The 20,921-nt window shown below is 41.0% G+C and overlaps 1 protein-coding gene across 1 annotated transcript in view; it reads left to right on the top strand.

Annotated features, from left to right (window-relative positions):
• LOC107549251 (ryanodine receptor 1-like) overlaps positions 1 to 20,921 on the top strand; it is an 80,762-nt gene that overhangs the window by 53,573 nt on the left and 6,268 nt on the right. The window contains exons 66-80 of the mRNA XM_016230263.1: positions 4,310 to 4,409; positions 4,935 to 5,014; positions 5,173 to 5,249; positions 5,428 to 5,501; positions 10,481 to 10,498; positions 11,734 to 11,873; positions 14,087 to 14,176; positions 14,418 to 14,463; positions 14,561 to 14,656; positions 15,346 to 15,434; positions 15,653 to 15,781; positions 15,877 to 15,981; positions 19,267 to 19,296; positions 20,453 to 20,482; positions 20,791 to 20,872. Coding sequence (XP_016085749.1) covers positions 4,310 to 4,409; positions 4,935 to 5,014; positions 5,173 to 5,249; positions 5,428 to 5,501; positions 10,481 to 10,498; positions 11,734 to 11,873; positions 14,087 to 14,176; positions 14,418 to 14,463; positions 14,561 to 14,656; positions 15,346 to 15,434; positions 15,653 to 15,781; positions 15,877 to 15,981; positions 19,267 to 19,296; positions 20,453 to 20,482; positions 20,791 to 20,872 — 1,186 coding nt within the window. The remainder of the gene's footprint in view (positions 1 to 4,309; positions 4,410 to 4,934; positions 5,015 to 5,172; positions 5,250 to 5,427; positions 5,502 to 10,480; positions 10,499 to 11,733; positions 11,874 to 14,086; positions 14,177 to 14,417; positions 14,464 to 14,560; positions 14,657 to 15,345; positions 15,435 to 15,652; positions 15,782 to 15,876; positions 15,982 to 19,266; positions 19,297 to 20,452; positions 20,483 to 20,790; positions 20,873 to 20,921) is intronic.

Raw genomic sequence — 20,921 nt, 5'->3', positions numbered from 1 at the left:
GGCCGGGGAGCCGGTCGCAGGGCAGCCGCCCCACCCGTCCAGGCCCCCGCCAAACCTGGTGGTAAGCGAAAGAACAAGAGGCCCTGAGACGGGGGACACAGATGGAGGGACCTGCTCTTCGGGAGATGGTGAACGCACCACTCCCTCCCCCGGAGGAGGGCCAGGCGGAGAATCTTTTGTTTCCTTTTTTTCCGCCACTGACCTCTCGGTCGGTGGTACTCAAATACTCGACAGAAGAGCAAATTCCTCTATCTCTGGGTCCCCAGAGGGGACGGGGGGTTGTGGACGATCCAGTGCCGTATCACACTCACCCTCCTCTCTCGCCAGTGAGCAGCAGTGGGCTGATCGGGAGGACGAACCAACGGACTACCCACACACCCTCTGCTCAAACGCAGGTCAGTGTTACACACACCCAGACCCCGCCTCGGACCGGCTACGAGACGCCCAGGCCGGGTCCCTGAGTTCTTCCACTCTGCCCCACTGCGGGTACGCCTGTAGTTCCGTTGATGCCACTCACGCGGTGTCTGGGAGACTGGCTAGAGCTACCCAGCCCGTCTCGATGGCTCTTTCGAACCGTCAGGCTCGGCTATGCAATTCAGTTCACCCGGCGCCCTCCCAAGTTCTGGGACGTCCACTTTACTTCAGTGAAAGCAGCAGATGCCCCTGTCTTGCGTGCAGAGATCGCAGTTCTGCTGGCGAAGGACGCGATAGAGCTGGTTCCTCCAGCCAATATGAGGACAGGGTTTTACAGCCCTTACTTCATTGTTACTCATTCAACTAGAAGTGTTGCATCCTCCTGGGCGCTGGCTCGTGGTGCCTCGCTGGCAGATATCTGTAGAGCTGCGGGCTGGGCGACCCCTAACACGTTCGCTAGATTCTATAGCCTTCGTGTGGAGCCGTATCCTCCTGTGTTCTCACCTCAAACGGGTAGAAGCACTGAGAGGCCCCGGCTTCAGGTCGGCTTGCTAAAACCACTCCAGAGAGTCCATATAGTAGACCCTGTTGAGCTCCTCCGTCCCCTCGGCAGCCAGATGTGGCGAAGCGTCCGGCGCCAGGCCTTCACTCGTTGAATCCTCGAGAACCGGTAGAAGGCTGAGTTCCATATGTAAGACCTCAGGTAGACCTGTTTGCCGCTCCAGAAACCTCTCACTGCCAGTTGTTCTTCTCCCTGACCGAGGGAACACTCGGCACAGACGCACTGGCACACACCTGGTTGCGGGGCCTTCGCAAATATGCGTTTCCCCCAGTGAGCCTTCTTGCACAGACGCTCTGGAAACTTCATGTCTGGTCCCTGGATACCGGCTCGGCTCCTCAGCGAAAACCTGAATATGCGCTGCATCTGCAGCCTACTTATACTCACGCTGTGATCAGCGGCAGCTGGATGCAATAATCGCATGCCAATGTGCATTGGCTTGTTTAGTTTACACTTGAAGTAGATTGGTCTCTCTAAGCGAGATCCCAATTCGTCTGTCATCCGACGTGACGTCTCCGTTTCCTCCTTCAGGGAACGAGGGTTACCATACGTAACCGAGACGTTTTCGTACAATCTGCTTGCGCTTCACTAGGGGTTATGTTTAGGGTGCGGTCAGGAGTGGACCCTCATGCTTGCTTTTTTTTTTTTCAAAAGTCTTATGTTTTCGTATGATCCACATCATATGAATTCATATAAAATCGCCACCTCAAAAAATAGTTACGCTTTCCATTCCGAATGCATTTGAAATGCTCAGGCATAAAATGGCTTCAACCATAAAATGTAGTTTTTAATAATATTTATGTTTAATAATTACTATAATTGACTATTGTTAATATCTAAATAATACAAGAATAATTTGAAAATAAACATGTAAGACATAATATCCATTGGTTAATCAAATTACACAGATTCATTTTGGCCTTAATAGTGTTGTAACAGAAACACATAATTCTAAGTAGGATAAATGTCTAGGTTGTCATCTGTTAATCATAATAATTATGACTTGGCATGAACACTGCATAATTGTAATATGAGTATTATAGAATGTGTGTGTGTGGGTGGTGAAGGTTTTATGAAGGCTGAAGAATTTTCTGGATTCAGATCAGGCTTGTATGTGATAACATTGTGTGTCTCCAAAAGTGTGTCTCCAATTCTTTGTTTCGAATTTAAAGAAGTCTTTTTCTCTGTATTTACCAAAGACTATAGTAAAAGCCTGCACAGACACACACACACACACACACAAACACATTTAGAAAGAACACACTTGACATATTTGACATATCTAAAACAACAGGTAAAAACACACATGCAATTAATTACAAAGATTATCAATAGAGTATTAAGTCACACATTTTGTAGGACATGGCCTGGCTCTCAGGGCGGGGTGGGAGTGGGTGGGGCTTCATGCTGGGGTCGGGATGCTTGAGTACTTTTAGGGGTGGGTTCAGCTTAAAAATCAGCCCGCTTGATGCATTGTATGTACTTGTATAATCCTTTTTGTCAACAGGGTATCATCACACCCAAATTTCAAATGGGTCACTTCACTAAATGTTCAACTCTATAGAGAACAGTTTCTTCCATTTATTGTGAAATATATTATTGTTGTGAATATACCCAAACGATATGCTACATACAATGCAATATCCGAAGTAGTCTATAAATCACTGAAAATTAATAACATGAATAATCTCAGACAAGTATTCTCAATACAATAACTTCTAAAAAGTAGCCAATACTGCAGTGTACTCAAATGCTTTTAGTTTTGGTTTTCACTAGGGCAGTTTTAAAATTAAAATAAATCTTTTATACTCTACCGTTCAAAAGTTTGGAGTCGGTAAATGAAAAATAATAAATAAATAGTGCTGGGCAATGATTAATCGCGATTATTCGCATCCAAAATAAAAGTTTTTGTTTACATAGTATATGTGTGTGCACTGTGTATATTTATTATGTATGCACATGCATGTATATAATAAATATACACAGTACACACATATATTATGTAAACAAAAACGTTTATTTTGGATGCGATTAATCGCGATTAATCGTTGCCTAACACTAAATAAATAATACTTTTATTCAGCTATTTTATACACTTTAAATTAATCGACCTGTAAAGACATTTACAGTGTTAAGAAGATTTGTATTTCAATTAAATGCTGTTCTTCTGAACTTTCTATTCATCATAGAATCCTGAAAAAAATGAATAAATCACAGTTTCCACAAAAATATTTAGCAGCACATTGAGCAGCACAACTTTTTTCAACATTGATAATGGCAACTAAGCAATTGTAGGAAGGATCATGTGACACTCAATATTGAATTACATTTTTAAATTACATCTATTCAAAAAGAAAACAGTCAATTTAAATTGTAATAATATTAGACAATATTAGGTTTTTACTGTATTTTAATAAATGCAGCCTTGGTGATCATATGGGACTTCCTTCAACAATTCTAAAATGTAAAAAATGTTGCTGAACCAAAAGTTTGAATGGTAGTGTATGTTTGATAATTGTACAAAGTTTCATCTGTTACAGTTTTGCAGGAATATTCATTTTAATTTTAAATATTAGTTTTCTATTTACTTTTAATTATAAATTGAAAATACCTGTTTATATAATACTCTGTAATGTCTTATGTAATACTTATGTAATAAGCTGCTGTGAGCTGATAGAGCAGTCGAGGTGTGAGGGTTTGTAAGAAAGTACAGCACCCAGCTGTATAATGCAGTTAAAACCGAGGGAAGAGCCAGTATTATCATACAGATGTGCCTCACTGTTCAGGGAGAGCAGGTCTGCTTGCTGTAGTCTAACGTTTGTGCCAGTCAGCAAACGTGAACAGCTCCAATAACTGACACACGACTAATAACACTTGTGTTTTGGATGAGAAAGAGTGTGTAAGATGTGCGTATGTAGATGAATGAAGAAAAACAAACATAAGAAGTAAATTAAGATTAATTTAGAAGTAAAAACTGGTATAAAAACAGTCAGTTCACCTCTTTTTCTCAGGTATTCAGGGAGACAACAAAAATAGATACTCAAAAATGGCTATTTTTAAACTTTACTAGATAAACCTTTTTTAAACTTTACTAGATAAAATTGAATCATCCTTCTTGTCATATATAAGATCTAGTTTGTATAATATAATATATATATATATATATATATATATACAGTGTACACTATATGTATAGAAAAATGCAAAAAATGTCATAATCAGGACAGTTGTGTTTGGTGTATGAGCGAGTGTGTGCGTGTGTGTTGGATGGTCGTGGGGCAGGGCTATTTAAAACTGGGCATCATTCTGACTGGACTGTTTGTTTCCGTCTAACAGGAGAAAGAAATGGAAAAGCAGAGGCTTCTTTACCAGCAGTCCCGTCTGCATGACCGCGAAGCGGCTGAAATGGTTCTGCAGATGATCAGTGCTTGCAAAGGTTCACACACAATCACTCACGAACACGTGCATTTGAATTATAACAGAAAGTAACTATTTTTAGTTTTCACTATTTTAACTATTTTTAGTAACTATTCTATTTCAAATAAATGCTGTTCTTTTGACATTTCTATTCGTCAAAGAATCCTGAAAAAAATCTTCACAGTTTCCACAAAAATATTAAGCAGCACAGCTGTTTTCAACAATAATAGTAATAAGAAATATTTCTTATGCATCAAAACAGCACATTAGAATGGTTTCTGAAGGATCATGTGACACTGAAGACTGGATTTATGGATTCAGCTTTTTCCTTTACTGGAATAAATTACATTTTAAAATACATTCAAATCAAACTGTTATTTTAAATTGTAATAGCATTTAACAATATTAGTGGTTTTACTGTAGTTTTGATCAAATAAATGCAGCCTTTGTAAGCATAAGGGACTTTTTTTCAAAAACAAAAAAATCTTATTGGCCCCAAGCATTGGTCAAATAAAATTCTGCCTCTTGTAACATGTTGTTTTAGGTGAGACGGGAGCCATGGTTTCCTCTACTCTCAAACTTGGCATCTCCATCCTCAATGGTGGCAACAGTGATGTTCAGCAGGTCAGCTAATAGCACTCTCTCTACAAATAATGTACCTGTGTAATTTCATAAATGAAGTTGCCATGCTAAGCTTAAGACCTGGTTGTTTTCAGAAATGATCGCAGGAACAGATTAACTCGATACAATATTGACAAAACTGTCTTGATGTCTTGTGACAGAGGATGTTGGACTACCTGAAAGACAAGAAAGATGTGGGCTTCTTCCTCAGCCTACAGGCTCTCATGCAAACCTGCAGGTACATGGCCGCCACTTTCTTTTACTTTATTGTTAACTTTGAAAAGATGTTATTTCTTTGATAATTATGTTGAACTTTACCAACATTTGCAACAAAGAGCGTCTTTTACAGCGCTGTCTATGGGTATTTGGCAGACTGTAGATGTATAATATTAATATGGTGGTTTGTTTGTTGACAGTGTTCTGGACCTGAATGCATTTGAGAGACAGAATAAGGCAGAGGGTCTTGGAATGGTGTCAGAGGAGGGCTCAAGTGAGTCTAACACCGCTGACACCCCAGAACATCCCGTAGTTTTTGCATCCTATGGTGTAAGAGATGGCCCAGTGGTCAGAGGAAATCATTACAATCAAGCTGGTCAGAGGTTTAGTGAATCCCAAAAAGGTGGTTTATTACCACGAGGTGGGGACAAATTCCATGGACACATACTGGACTACAAACAAACTCTGTACAAAACAAAACTGCAACAATATGCAAAGAAAGGCTACACCAACTACTTTGGTCCAATTTGCAACAGGGTCTCTCCTTTAGTTTTCAACAAACAAGTCTTGATAAGCTCTATAGCTCCTTATTTATAAGGGCTAGCTCCCCCTTCAGACTGCACCAATTGAACAAACAGGGTCCATACATACAATAGATTATACACAGAAGAAAAGAAAATAATAAAACATACACAGAAATAACAATCTGCATAAACCCATAGGTACTTAAACACACCATAAAAAAAAGAAAAAGAAAAAAAAAGTAAAAATCGTTCAGCTGCTATTACCCCTTCCCCCAAACAAAACTACCAATGATTCAGTCCAATAAGGGGCATGCTAATGCTATAAACACAAGTTTGATCCACATGGTCTGTTTGATGGTACAGCATGAGACTGGAAGGCCAACAGCCAAAACAAAAGGTTTGGGTAAAATTCTCATCCGAAATAAAGGTAATTCTGACTGTGAATTAAACTATATTTGTGACATTCTTTAAAAAGTATAACTGATTGAACAAAATTTCGGCCAACAAAAAAAACAACAACAACATAGTATCATACTCATTTGAAACAGGCACAACAATTACACAACACCATGATGATTTAAAAGATGGTAAATGCCGGCATAATGATGTGTGCATGTGTATCAAGTCCAGGTGATTTCTTGTCTGTCACCAAGCTTACCTTGTGACATACGGTCTCTCGCATTTTTTAGAAATGAAAATTATCATTGAGTTTAAGACCAATTCACACCATTTCTGATTTTTCAGCATGGAAAATTCAAAACCTTCACAACAAGATTTAAATGAGAACAGGTGTATAAACTCCTCCATGCTGATTCATCCTAGTATGACTATAGGTCTTTTTTTTTGGTATGAAAGCTGGTATAAACGAGCCTTATAAGAAATTGCATAGGTTACATTTAAATGTTCTTATTTTCATAAATACAATAACATATTTTCACAATTATTGAATAGATTGTTGGTTTATCATATGCCCATACTGCAAAAAAAAAATTCTTAATCAATATAATTCAATATATATTTCTTGAAAACAAGTGTTAATATTTCAGTTGTGCTTGTTTAGATAGTTTTACCGCAAAACTATAAAAAACATTGGTTAAGGAAATTATTTTCTGAAGTTTTGTACTTTATCATGAATGTATTATTAATTTTTGGGTCCACAGGAGACATTTCCACTGTATGTGTAAGACTTAGACTCTGTTTAAGAGTGTTTCCCCTTCAGGAACTCGAGCTGTGTCGAAACACTACGGGAATGCCTCTAGCGTGACCACGCTCTGAATCACATGTAATCAGTCCAATGGATGGGCGAGACGTCACGGGCGGGGTGACGTAGCGACCAGGAAGTATAAAAGCATGTGCGGTGAAACCGGCGTCAGCTTTCTGTCATTCAGCAAGCGCTCTGTGTGTGTCAGTCTTATTTGGTGTTGTCTGTCCATTATCACTGTTTATTTTACCAATGCGAGTGTAGACAAACATACGGCGAGAGCCAGCAGCATCTCAGGCTGTGTGTTCTTCCCTGCCCGCGCTACATTTCGGGTGGGGATACACACAGTTTGTGTGTTGTCTGCTTGGGAGTAAAACACGCAGAGTCAGCTGACTGTCCGCATTGCGAGCGTTTGTCACTGCATATGCTTGCTCTCCGAGGGCTCTCTTTGAGGATGGAGTCTTCACCGGCGTTTCTTGCGGCGCCAGCCCCGCTTTCGCTGAGGCGGAGCAGCGGCTGTGCTCATGGGTTTCGCATATGGATCCGGTGGAGGGAATGTTGACGGGCGAGTCCCTATCTTCTTCCTTAACCACCAGATCCAGCGCCCACTCTCGGGGTTCGGAAGCCCGCGCTGCGGTTCTTTCCCCCTGGTGAGAGGGATCGACGCTCTGCCTGTCTTCCTCCGAGGAGGTTGATGAGGGCGTCGATGAGCTCGCCAGTTGCACAAGCATCAGTTACACAAGCATATTATGCCTAATATTACAATGAGCAGCTTTACTGTGGAGCGGAGCTGTTTTACAGTCGCACAAGCATTAAGTCAATAAAATTATTAAAAAAGACTCGTGCAGTCAGCTCTCGGAAATAAGGGGCTGATTGTGCTTCTCCCCGCTGAACGCTCTGCTCCCACCAAGCACGCTTCGAGGAGTGTGTCCGTGCTTGTGAGCTCGTGGTTCAATCCCGCTATTTGCTGAGGCACAGCGGCGATTCAGATCGCAGGGATCGCACATGGATCTAGCGGATGGGTTGGAGACGGCTCGCCCTTTCTGCTGCGGTTCTTTCTCCCCGGTGAGAGGGCTCGACGCTCCGCCTGTCTTCCTCCGAGGAGGTTGATGAGGGCGTCGATGAGCTCGCCAGTTGCACAAGCATCAGTTACACAAGCATATTATGCCTAATATTACAATGAGCAGCTTTACTGTGGAGCGGAGCTGTTTTACAGTCGCACAAGCATTAAGTCAATAAAATTATTAAAAAAGACTCGTGCAGTCAGCTCTCGGAAATAAGGGGCTGATTGTGCTTCTCCCCGCTGAACGCTCTGCTCCCACCAAGCACGCTTCGAGGAGTGTGTCCGTGCTTGTGAGCTCGTGGTTCAATCCCGCTATTTGCTGAGGCACAGCGGCGATTCAGATCGCAGGGATCGCACATGGATCTAGCGGATGGGTTGGAGACGGCTCGCCCTTTCTCCGCCTGCACTCCCTAGATCCAGCGCTCTCTCTCGAGGCTCAGAAGCCCGCGCTGCGGTTTCTAACCCCCTCTGAGCGAGAGCTAGCTGCTGCGGCATATTTTCTCCGAGGAGATTGATATTGTTTTGTCAGGGCCTGGTGCTGGGAGCTCCTAGTCGGCGCATATGCTAGCGACGGATGCATCTTTCACCGGTTGGGAGCGGTCATGAGTGGCCGCTCGGCCCACGGCCTGTGGAGCGGCCACCATCTCACGTGGCGCATAAGTTGACTGGAGATGCTGGCCGTGTTTCTATCTTTGAAACACTTCCTCCCAGGCCTAAGAGATCGCTATGTGTTGGTGCGCACCGACAACACAGCAGTGGTCTTTTATATATGTGGGGCCAGACATCCTGTCGAGGCAGGGGCCGAGGCCCGGGGAATAGATCCCTCACCCCGAGGGGTGAAGCAGACTTGGAGAATCTTTGGCCAGGCTCAGGTGGACTTGTTTGCGACTCAGATGATATTGCACGGTCCCCTCTGCTTCTCTCTCTGACTCATCCAGCTCCACTGGGACTGGAGGCCATGGTACAGATGTGACCGAGGCTTCGTCTCTGTACACCTTTCCCCCAATTGTTCTGCTCGCAGGAGTTCTGGAGAGAGTGCACTGGAACGAGGTCAGTCGACTGCCAGTAGCCCCGAGTATGGTTCTCTGACCTGATTCCTCTCTACGACGGCGTTCCATGGGAGATTCCCGTCAGGAGAGATCTCCTCTCACAGGCGGAGGGCGCTCCCCTGCCCGGAGCTGTGGAAGCTGTGGGTGTGGCCTCTGAGGAGGCACAACTCATAGCTTCTGGTCTCTCAACCAAGGTTGTTGAGACCATCCTCCATCCAGAGCTCCCTCTATGAGGAAACTGTACTTCTTGGTGCGGAGACTGCCTGCTCGACCCAGCTAACTGCCCGTTTGGTACAGTTCTGGAGTTCCTGCAGGTCTGTTTATCCGCAGGGTTGACCCACACCACCCTAGAGGTCTTCATGGCGGCCATTGTGGCCTACCACGCCCCTCTCGGTAGCCATTCAGTGGGAAGACACCCTCTTCTTACACGTTGGCGCTGAGGCCTCCGGCCAGAGAAGCTTATGCTAAGTGATGGATCAGGATTCCATAGCCTTGAGCCCTCTGATCTCCCCTCTCCTTCGGGGGTCAAGGCTCACTCCTCCAGAAGTTGGCCTTCGGGACGGCGAGCCCCGCCTATATTAGCCATTCCTGGCTCCCTTTTCTCTCGTCTTAGGCAGGAATTTGTAAGTCTGGCGGCGTGGGCATTCTCATTCCCGTAGCGTTTCGACGCAGCTCGAGTTCCTGAAGGGGAACGTCTCCAGGTTACGTATGTAACCATGGTTCCCCGAAGGGAACGAGACGTTGCGTCTCAGGGCCATACTTCCGGCATCCCTGCCAGCGCTTGCTTCACTCCTAGAAGCTGACGCCGGTTTCACTGTACGTGCTTTATACTTCCTGGTCGCTACGTCACCCCGCCCGTGACGTCTTGCCCATCCATTGGACTGATTACACACGTGATTCAGTGCGTGGTCACGCTGGAGAGAGCGTGACCCTCTTTCCTTTCTGTCCCGTAGCGTTTCGACACAGCGTCTCGCAGCGCTTGCTTCACTCCTAGAAGCTGACGTCGGTTTCACTGCACGTGCTTTTATACTTCCTGGTCGCTACGTCACCCCGCCCGTGACGTCTCGCCCATCCATTGGACTGATTACGCATGTGATTCAGAGCGTGGTCACGCTGGAGAGAGCGTGACCCTCTTTCCTTTCTGTTCCGTAGCGTTTCGATGCAGCGTCTCGTTCCCTTTGGGGAACCATGATTGCATGCGTAACCTGGAGACGTTAATGTGCATTATCTTTGTTTCTTACAGAACCATCATAGTGTATCTGTTTGTGTTAGTCTGTTATATTTCCCCTGCCGGAAGCCTACAATCCTACAGGGTCCAACTCACTGCCTCTCTCTTTCTCCCTACCACCATCACTCCATCCCCAACCTCCCCTCATATGCCTCTCCTCTCCTTCTTTACCCCTTCTTATTTTTCAGACATCAAGCTAGAACGTGGTAAATAATCTTGTCTCTATATATTTATCATCACTCCCTCTTTCCTTTCTGTCCCATCTCCTCCTGTCTTCCTCCTTTTTTCAGCTTTTACATTGTGATGATCTCCTCTCATTTGCGTGTAGTTTACCTGAATTTGATTTCGCGCTCAAGGGAACTTAAAAGAGAACTCTTCAGTCATTGCAAAGGTTTTTGTCAGCCAACTCCTTTACGATTTTCTAGATTCCACATTATGAAACAATGTTATACAATTCTCATGATACTCTTATTGGATTCTGTTTTCAGAGAAGTTTTCTATTACAGTTTATCCTGTTGTGTGCAATGGCTGTAAAGGCTCTTTGCACTTTGCCCTTGAGTGCTGTCACAGATCTACTGTAACTCCAGCATTCCTTGACTGATTGAGAGGAAAGAAAGACATTTGTTCTTTCTTTTCTGGTCAGTTTTCTCTGAGGAGATCACAGAGAACTGTGGTGACCAGTGTCACCAAAATCATGATACAGGATACAGATACAGGAAACTCCCCAAGTCCTTTATCCTCAGAAATGAGCCATCTAACATTATTTGAACCATTCCCTCAAATAATGAGCTGCCACGTTTACTTAAGAAGGACAAAAGCGTCTGACATGGCACAGTATAGTAAAGAGATTATCTAGTTTTTAGTCTGTAGAGCATTTTTTAACCTTCATTAGTGGTCATCTGTAACATCAACAAAACTCATCTTCCTTTTAATTCTTGCAAAGTTTGCTCAGATTTGCTCTCCTTAAAAAAAGAAAAAAAATGTTTTTAGTGTTGATTGATGCACACGATATGCAAACCTCTTCTAATGCACAAACAATTTTTCCTAGGTTTTGTGTTACAATATGAGGTTTAGTGTTACTACATCAGGTCAAAAATGACCCATCTATGCAAGTGTGATAAAACAAAAGAATAAAAACAACTTTTTTTCAAATCAATTTAGCAGTTAGCAAACATTTTAGCATTTATATCAACATATTTAATGCTTGAAATATGTTTATTTGCCACTTTGTCACTCAAAAGATTATTATATCACTGATAACCGATCACACTGAAATTGTGCAACTGAAGTGTAGTGCAACTGAAGTGAATTCTAGTGAATGTGATGGAATACAAGACTGACAAAATAAAATCGCATGGGTACAGCTACATCTCAAAACTGCCATCTCAGTGCTTACATGCCTCACAAATGACAACTACACGTTTGTGCTCCTTGCACACAGGCCTGGTGCAGCTGCTGACTTTTCTGTCTTTGGCAGATGGGCAGATCCTGCACCTCTTCCTCTTCGTTTGGTCCTCTTGTGGCCAGGTGGTGGCTGTGTTTTTTCCCCATTCCCATCCCAGTGTTCTTCCCATTGCCTTTGTAATATGATTTTGAAGGTGGGGTGTGACCTCCAAGCACCTTTTCCTATGTGAATGAATGAATGATGCATTTATATAGCTCTTTATTGTGTATTGTTGTATACCCAAAGTGTGGTGGGGGGGGGTCTCTTCTCCTCAACCACCACCAGTGTGCAGCATCCACCTGGATAATGCGACGGCAGCCACAGGACAACGGCGCCAGTGCGCTCACCACACACCAGCTATAGATTGGAGAGGAGAGAGTGTCATAGAGCCAATCAAGTGGATGGGGATTATTAGGAGGCCATGATAGACAATGACCAGTGGTGGCAATTTGTCCAGGACACTGGGGTTACACCCCTACTCTTTACGAGAAGTGCCATGGGATTTTTAATGACCACAGAGAATTCTCATGTGGCGTGAGAAGCTGTTTGACAAGCTCCTTGATGAATAGCCATCATGCATTGGCCACACCACCCATGTCATCAGGGTGTTGTGCAGTGAAGTTGGTGTAGGCCAGCATTCAGCATTGGTCAGCATTGGTCCTGGAGAGAAACGGTTCTGCAGAATTTAGCTCCAACCTTGATAAAAACTCACCTGCCTGTAGCTTTCTAGTAACCCTTAGACCTTGATTAGTTTGTTCAGGTTTGTTTGATTAGGGCTGGAGCTGAACTCTGCAGGACTGTGGCTCTCCAGGACCAGCGTTGGGTGCCCCTGGTATAGGCACTGAGGATGGCAACATCCAGCACATTGTACCATAGCACCATGGGCCACCTCCGTGTTCTCCGGATACACGAGTAAATGCGGACCGTTTTTACTCAATCTTTTGAACTAGGTTTGAGTTTCCTCTTCAGAGGACTCATCAGACAAGACTTTGATGTCATCCACTGAGTCTTCTTCATCTAGAAGAGCTGAATTTACACCCACAACTCCAGATTGACCCTGTGGCACATAGTCTAGATCATCGTCATTAGATATTTCAGGACTAAGAACTGCTTGATCTTTCTCGTCTTCTTCATGCAGCATCTCTACAACCATTTCAGCCTTTAATCTAGAATGACTGGGACCAGCCATGCTAACACTGGATAAAGAAATTTAAAAGCACAGGAATATTTTCAAATGCACAACAAACAGAAACCTCGTATGTCCAAAACCGTTACTTTTCAGGAACACTGACAGACAGAAAGGGTGACCAAAAGCATTGATTTATGACAAAAAAATACAATTATGAAATATGGAGATACAAAGTTTCTGCCTGACAGTGAGGATATATACTTGTATATAATAACGTTGTATTTAAATTTTTATTTTGTTGAGCTAGCTATCATTAGTTAGCTAGAATAGAATATTGCATCCTAAATAGTATATATATTTAGTATGTCCCAAATCGTAGTATGTTGAGATGAGTATTCCAAAGGTACCCGGATGGTGTACTGCTTCCGGTAGAAATTCGAAGTGCACACAACACATTGCATGGTCGACGGGGATTCGATTAGAACTACAAACATGCATGAAAAGTGAAAAAACGACAAACATGGCAGATATGCAAGACAGACGGACAGGTAAATAATCAATATCTAACCTGTTGAAAAAATATTTAATGAATGTTATACGTGTTATATTTCATCTGCAGCAACACTGGTATCGATACTCGAGACCACGATCAGCAATGCAGCGATTGGCTGGTGGCAAGACGAAATGACATCATATAAATAAAAAAGACACCTGGCGAAAAAACTTGACAAATTTCTGGAAACAACCAAGCGAACAAAAATACATAAATGTAATACTTTGAAGCAGATTTGTTACGTGACAGCATTAATTAAAGTTTCTTAGGGGTCAAGATCATGTTATCTGCATCTCCTGCACTCCATTAAGCCACTCCCATAATAGCTGTCACCACTCAAATTAATGCACAAATCAGATTACATGTGTGTAAGACTCCAATACAATTATAAAGTAATTATTTCATCACAAATACATTTTTCAAGAGTAAACCTGGATGTGTCTATGGTGTTATAGATGATGATTACACAACATTATAGTATTTTTGTATACATTTTTTAATTATTATTATTATTTTAAATTACTGTCCCTGGATCAGGGTTCTCTTCTAATAAAGAATGCCCTAACTTTCTCTGGCTCATCTCTCCCCTCCACTTCTCTCCCACACCTCCAGGAGTGCAGTTGCTCTGTTTTGCATGACTGTGTGTCTGTGTGCTGTTTTTTGTTTAGGACCAAAACTCTTCTCCATTTGTGTCCTCCATGAAGATCTCACTGTGTAGTGTGCCATTTCAGTGTCGGTTGTGTTTATCCATGTTCCATGTCTGTTATTTCCCTGTATATTTCTGTACAGACAATGCTAATTTTTGTTCTTTTTATTAGTCTTTCTCTTGTCAAATAGCATCTTATTCCATCACATATCCTTCATAGCACATTGCCCATAATCCACCAATGCCCTAACTTTCTCTGGCTCATCTCTCCCCTCCACTTCTCTCCCACACCTCCAGGAGTGCAGTTGCTCTGTTTTGCATGACTGTGTGTCTGTGTGCTGTTTTTTGTTTAGGACCAAAACTCTTCTCCATTTGTGTCCTCCATGAAGATCTCACTGTGTAGTGTGCCATTTCAGTGTCGGTTGTGTTTATCCATGTTCCATGTCTGTTATTTCCCTGTATATTTCTGTACACTGTGATGTTTTCTTTCATTTAGTGTATAAATGTCCCTTCAAAGTCAGGTCTCTGCCTCCCCTTTCCACGTTTGCTGGTCTGCTCTGTAGTGAACAGCTAAACGGATGTGCCACAGCAGGTCTTTGTGGTTCACTAACATGCTAATAGGGGCTGGAAGTGCTATGAAGTGGATTTATACTCACAGAACACACACCTTAATCACCCTGAATACTGAAGGGACAGTTCATAAAAGGTAACACTTTACAATAAGGTTCTATTAGTTAATGTTAGTTAACTAACATAAACAAACAATGAACAATACATTTCTTACAGTATTTATTCATCTTTGTTAATGTTAGTTAAAGAAAATACAGTTGTTCACTGTTAGTTCATGTTAATTCACAGTGCATTAACTAATGTTAACAAGCACAACTTTTGATTTTAATAATGCATTAGTAAATGCTGGAATTAACATGAACTAAGATTAATAAATGCTGTAGAAATACCGATCATTCTTAGTTCATGTTAACTAAAGTTGTTAACTAATGAACCTTATTGTAAAGTGTTATCAGATCAAATATAAATGTTCAAATTCAACTTTCTGTTCGTTGACGAATCCTGAAAAAAAATGGTATCATTAATGTAATAATATTTCACAATATTACTATTTTTGTGCTGTATTTTTAGTGCAGCCTCGGTGAGCATAGAGACTTTAAAAACATTTAAAAAAGGTTTACCTAACCCAAACTTTTGAATGGTAGTGTAAATGCATAGCATTACTAATAAAAACAAAAAATCAGCCTGTTTTGGGTTACCATCTTTCTCCAGATTTCCAGAACTATCTGCGCACACAGACAGGCAGCACAACTACGATCAACATCATCATCTGCACTGTTGACTATCTGCTCAGACTACAGGTACAGCTTTAGCTCCACTGTCTTCCTCTACATCCCTATATACAGTATACTAGCGCCAAAAGTATTCGGACACTTACAAATGTGTTAATGTCATTGTGTTTGAGAACAAGAAAACAAGTGGCAGATGGCTAAAAGCATCAGTGAAATGACATTCAAATGTGGCTCAAGTAAGCTTGGTGGTCTCTTATTTTGGTCCTTACTCTTCATTCCTTTCTCAGGAGTCTATCAGTGACTTCTACTGGTATTACTCTGGGAAGGATATCATTGATGAACCAGGCAAGAGAAACTTTTCTAAGGCAATGACGGTTGCTAAACAGGTTTTCAACAGCCTGACAGAGTATATCCAGGTACTGGCGTCACCACTATATGCAGTCGAGCTCTTTCAGACTTGCACATTTCTGTCTTCAATATAGTTTATCTGTATTTTGTTTCTCCACCATAGGGTCCTTGTACTGGTAATCAGCAGTCCCTGGCTCACAGCAGGTTGTGGGATGCCGTGGTGGGCTTCTTGCACGTGTTCGCACACATGATGATGAAGCTAGCACAGGTAGGAACACATATGTTGAGCACACACACTCACACACACACACACCACTAACGTGACTGATAAATCTTATTATATTAATCGATTTGATTGCATCTAGAAAACCCCGGAATTTTCCTGGAAAGGTTCCATCAACACTGAATCAGTAACGTCTGTATGTTGTTTTATTTTGACATTAAAATACTTGTCATTGAGTTTTGCCTAATCTAAAATCAAAACATAATTTCACCAACTTTACACAGAGGAAATAAGAGGGAAAAAATGCATTGTATTTTTTAGTATGTATTGCTGCAAAAAAATGTTTGTGAAAGCATTTTTAAGATCAGGTATATTGGATGTTAAATCAGTTGAAAGCTTTTCTCAGATGTTCCAAATTAAAATGTTTATAGTGTTCGAGCTGCATAAATTATGAAATGTGTGCATTAGAGCAGAAGTCAAATGCATGTAATTCATGTGCATACTTATATATTCTATATAAGTATGATCAGAGTAGACTAATGAAGAATATTTTCTCTGTTTTGGAAGTTGCATTTTTTTCAGCACTAACGTTTAGTTGTTACTATGCATCGTTTAATTAAATAATAATTAAATAATTTTATTTTATCCTTTAAAAAAAAAAAGTTACTGATCCGTTTACTAATTTGTTGTTGACTGTGGATGGTTATTAACTTCCTGAGTAGGGGTGTTCGATTCCAGGTTTTTCAGAGTTGATTCCGACTCGTGACTCCCTCCATAAGAGCCGATGGAATCAACTCCATCCTCGACTCCTTTTACTTTACATCAAATAATACAAGATTGCAGTCGTTACTACACACTTAATTAACGACTCCGACTCTAGGGCTATTCAGAGTTGAGGAATCGACTCTTTTGGAGTCGACTACCCATCACTATTCCTGAGTCAATTTCTGCCTCTTCATATCATTAATTATAGATTTAAAAGAAACCTTATCGGAAGTATGGACCTTTTTCACATTTCCGGGTTTCTCAGCAGCGGAAGTCGTTATAGTTGGGTTAACTTGAAGAGCAGTGAATGGGAGAGTACCACAAATATATTTTTTGCATTCCCATTTGCTCAAATAGCAAAAGAAAAACTCTGTTGTAAATGTACATACATTTATAAAACGGATAGTTCCGGTCCTTGATTCTGATTGGCTGAGCCATGTTCAAAGCTGTTGTACATTACTCTACAAACATACACCTTTGTTTACGTTTGTCTGTTGCTTGGCAACCACTTTGTTGCGACCACAACATTGTTTGGTGGAGGAATACTGTTTTTATTAATATCATTACACTTTATTTGCTCTGTTTTATTTTAATAACTGTTTTATAAAAGCAATAAGCCCTGTGAAGCCGTGGTTTACAGTGAATTTATAACAGCTAAGGGTGTTTTAGTGGGGTTCTAAGTGGTTTACAGTGAATTTATAACAGCTAAGGGGGTTTTAGGGGGTCCTAACAACGCCCCTAAGCTGTTATAAATTCACTGTAAACCACGGCTTCTTGGGGCTTATTGCTTTAAAAGAAACTTGGTTGTTAAATTTCTTTGGAGTTTCATATATTTTATGGGAAGCTTTTCTAAACTGTAATTAAGATTTTAATTGTGGTGTAAATAGAATATAATTTTTCTGATTGTGGTGTTTATCGGTTGATCACTGTTTATAGTGTAATATTCCAGTAACTATTTCCAAACTGGATTATAGTGTATTATCAAATGGATTGTATTTCACACTCTTGATATTCTATTATATAAATGTTTAGTCCGGTATCACCACTAATCCATGAATGTGGAACATGTTCACAGTGTGACGTGACTGTTGACGCTCTAGTAATCTTTAATCATGTGTTGTTTCTCTTAACCTCTCTGTTGTGTTGTTTGATTTTGTTCTAATATTTGTTACACATCTGGTACCTGTGTACTGCATTTTTGTATTTCTTAAAGGGGTGGTTGATTGCGATTTCACTTTTTTAACGTTAGTTTGTGTGTGATGTTGCTGTTTGAGCATAAACAATATTTGCAAAGGTACTAAGTTGAAAGTTCAATGCAAACAGAGATATCGTCTTTTAAACTGCTTATGGCAATTTAATGCCTACAAAAACGGCTCGTAGGGACTACAACGAGTTACTTCCCAGGTTTGTGACGTCACAAACCCTGATAAACCCCGCCCCCAGGAACATGCAATGAAGGGGACGAGGCTATGCTGCGCTGCTTTAGAGAAGAGGAAGAGAAAACTAGAGGTGCACGTAAAAATACTGTTCCTCATGTCCCCCTGCTCTGCACACGCTCTGCATCTCTCTCTCTCTCTCATTCAGATCATCAGCTCAGCTCTGTTCCATTTATATACTTATTTTCACATAGCTATGAGAAGCGTTAAACATGGACGCGCGTGCAGTTGCCATACTGTATTAAAGCTTTAATCAGGATAAAACCGTATATTAAAAGCTAACAGAAGCAGTAGCATTTACAAATAACAGCGTATCTAAAAGTATGAGACAACAACAAGCAAACATACCATTAAGAGCCGTGCTTGCAGAGGTTCTGAGCGATCCTCTTCACTAATATCCTCTGCTTCTCAATCGGGCTGAAACTGATAAGCGATATTAACGATGCCGTTGTTTACAATACAACCGGAGCACATGCCGCTGAGGTGAGGGGCCGGACGTTTAGACACGCACCAGAGGCGGTTTAGCCAATCACAACACACTGGACTAGCTAACCAATCAGAGTCCATCGCCTATTTCTGAGTGCGGGGCTTCATAAAAGCAGGAAATGATCAGCGCGTTTATCAGAGAAGGGACAGAATAAAGGTAAATCATGTGAGAAATAATGCGTTTTGTTTTTTTTAAACGAAGCATGAACACATGTTAGACTGCACCCCATAAACACAATCAAGCCTAGAACAAAACCAGTCAACCACCCCTTTAAAATTGAGAATCTCTGCCACTCTCTCAGGCTTCAAAAATATGAATGTAGCCGATAGTGAAACATTTAATTGTCTGTTGAAAGATCAGTGCCCATATGTCAAAGTTGCTTCATCACCAAAAAATTGACACGGTTGTGTTTTATAGTATAGGTGAGGCCAAAAAGAGGCCAACATAAACTAAACTTACTTAATTTTTCTTTGCCCTGGTTGTCTGCATAAGTAGAAGAGAGCGACTATAAAAAACAGACATGCAAATTAAAAATATATAATAATGAGGAAAGAGTGAATATATCTAAGAGAATGGGAAATACAAAAATGTATTAAAAATGTTGATGGGTAATATTTTTATTCTGATGTGTAACCCTGCCAGATGCACCCTGACCAAGGACTCCGAAATGGCGTAAGGATCTTTGTTTTTGCTTCCATCTTACGCATTTTTGCACTGCTTTTCACACACGTACACAGTGCACAGAACAGTTTCTTCTTTGTTTCCTGTTTCCGTTGTATTGCTTATGTGTCGGCACGTTTTCTGCAAGTGTTTTCACTTGCATTTTTTTGTCATGTACATTTCCTCTGTTCCCACAGTATCAGTGTTGAATTTCTGAAAGCAGTCTTAACCTTGTTGGGTTTATTTTGATATAGTGGAGCTGAGGGAGGTGTCACTATGCCGTGTTCTTGCTGTTGCTCACTTGTAGAGGAAATGTATTTCCCTCGACCTGCGCTATATAACTCTTTTCATATGCAGACATACATATGTTCTCAAGAAAATCTGTACAATACTGCATAAATCTCACAAAATCTGTCAAGATCATGTCGGGGTCATATTTTAAAAAGTATGATATAATTTTATATATGTTTTGTTTACTTTCATACTTTTGTTGCAGTGTGTGTGTGTGTGTGTGTGTGTGTGTGTGTGTGTGTGTTTTTCAATTAAAATTAGCTTAAACCAAATGATATTCATTATAATATTGTATTATAAACTTATGAATATAATATACATTTGTTATTGTTATTATTCATGCATAAAACTTTTCATGACAAGATAATCAAAAATAGGCTTAATTTTATTTGAAGTAATATACCATTTCTTTATTTCTTCCTTTTGATTTTGCTGTGAAATATCAAAAAGGTTTTGTGAGATTTGTCTAATATTTCTTAATGTATACGTGCAGGCCTTTGTGCTCTTTTGTTGTTATACATGTTAATGCATATACTGTGTTTGCAGATGTGTGTGATATTGTTCTGTATGAAAGACTGTTTTTGTGTCTGCTGGCATTCCTTCACAATATGCTTTTAGACCATCAGCTAGGCACATATAAAATGTGCTTGCAAATAACCTAGATATTTATTGTTAATAATTGAAATTACATATTACAGTGTAAGTACAGTTTATGGCAATATTTTGCAGATACAAAGTCATAAAGAATATGATAGTCCTCATCTATGCCAGGAGCTGACATCTGTTATCTTCATATCCTCTTTAAATGTCCCTGTGTTAGATGATAGGTTACAGTATCTGATGCTATGTTTGTGTCTGTTTATAAACGCAAACCCAGGATCATTTCTGGAGTAGAACACATTCTGAGGTAAGCTGAGAATAGGTGGACTTTGTCCCAGTAGTTCTATCTCCCACATCGCCCCATAAAATAAAACACATGCCAGAGATGCTAGTTATGCCACTAAAATCAATTTTAACCTAATCGGGATACTTGGTATTCTCGGTACATCTCTTTTCATGGTTCCATGGTGCATATCATATTAAACACTATGGAGAACCAGTTCTAAGCAATATGAACTGAAAGGTCCTTTATGCTCTCTAACAGTGAGAGTTTGAGACATTTTGTGGGAAATGATTTTTTTTTTTTGTATGTCTGAATTTGGTTGTGTGCAACAGGACTCCAGTCAAATTGGTCTGTTGAAGGAGCTTCTGGATCTGCAGAAAGACATGGTGGTGATGCTTCTATCTCTACTGGAGGGTAAAAGATATCTGTCCATCAAATTTAACTTTCATAGTGACCTACAAAC

This window comes from Sinocyclocheilus grahami, unplaced genomic scaffold, assembly GCF_001515645.1.
Source record: "Sinocyclocheilus grahami isolate Dianchi unplaced genomic scaffold, SAMN03320097.WGS_v1.1 scaffold367.1, whole genome shotgun sequence".
Taxonomy (NCBI): domain Eukaryota; kingdom Metazoa; phylum Chordata; class Actinopteri; order Cypriniformes; family Cyprinidae; genus Sinocyclocheilus; species Sinocyclocheilus grahami.
Note: the sequence above shows the minus strand (reverse complement) of the source record. Positions and strands in the feature narration are given on the sequence as shown.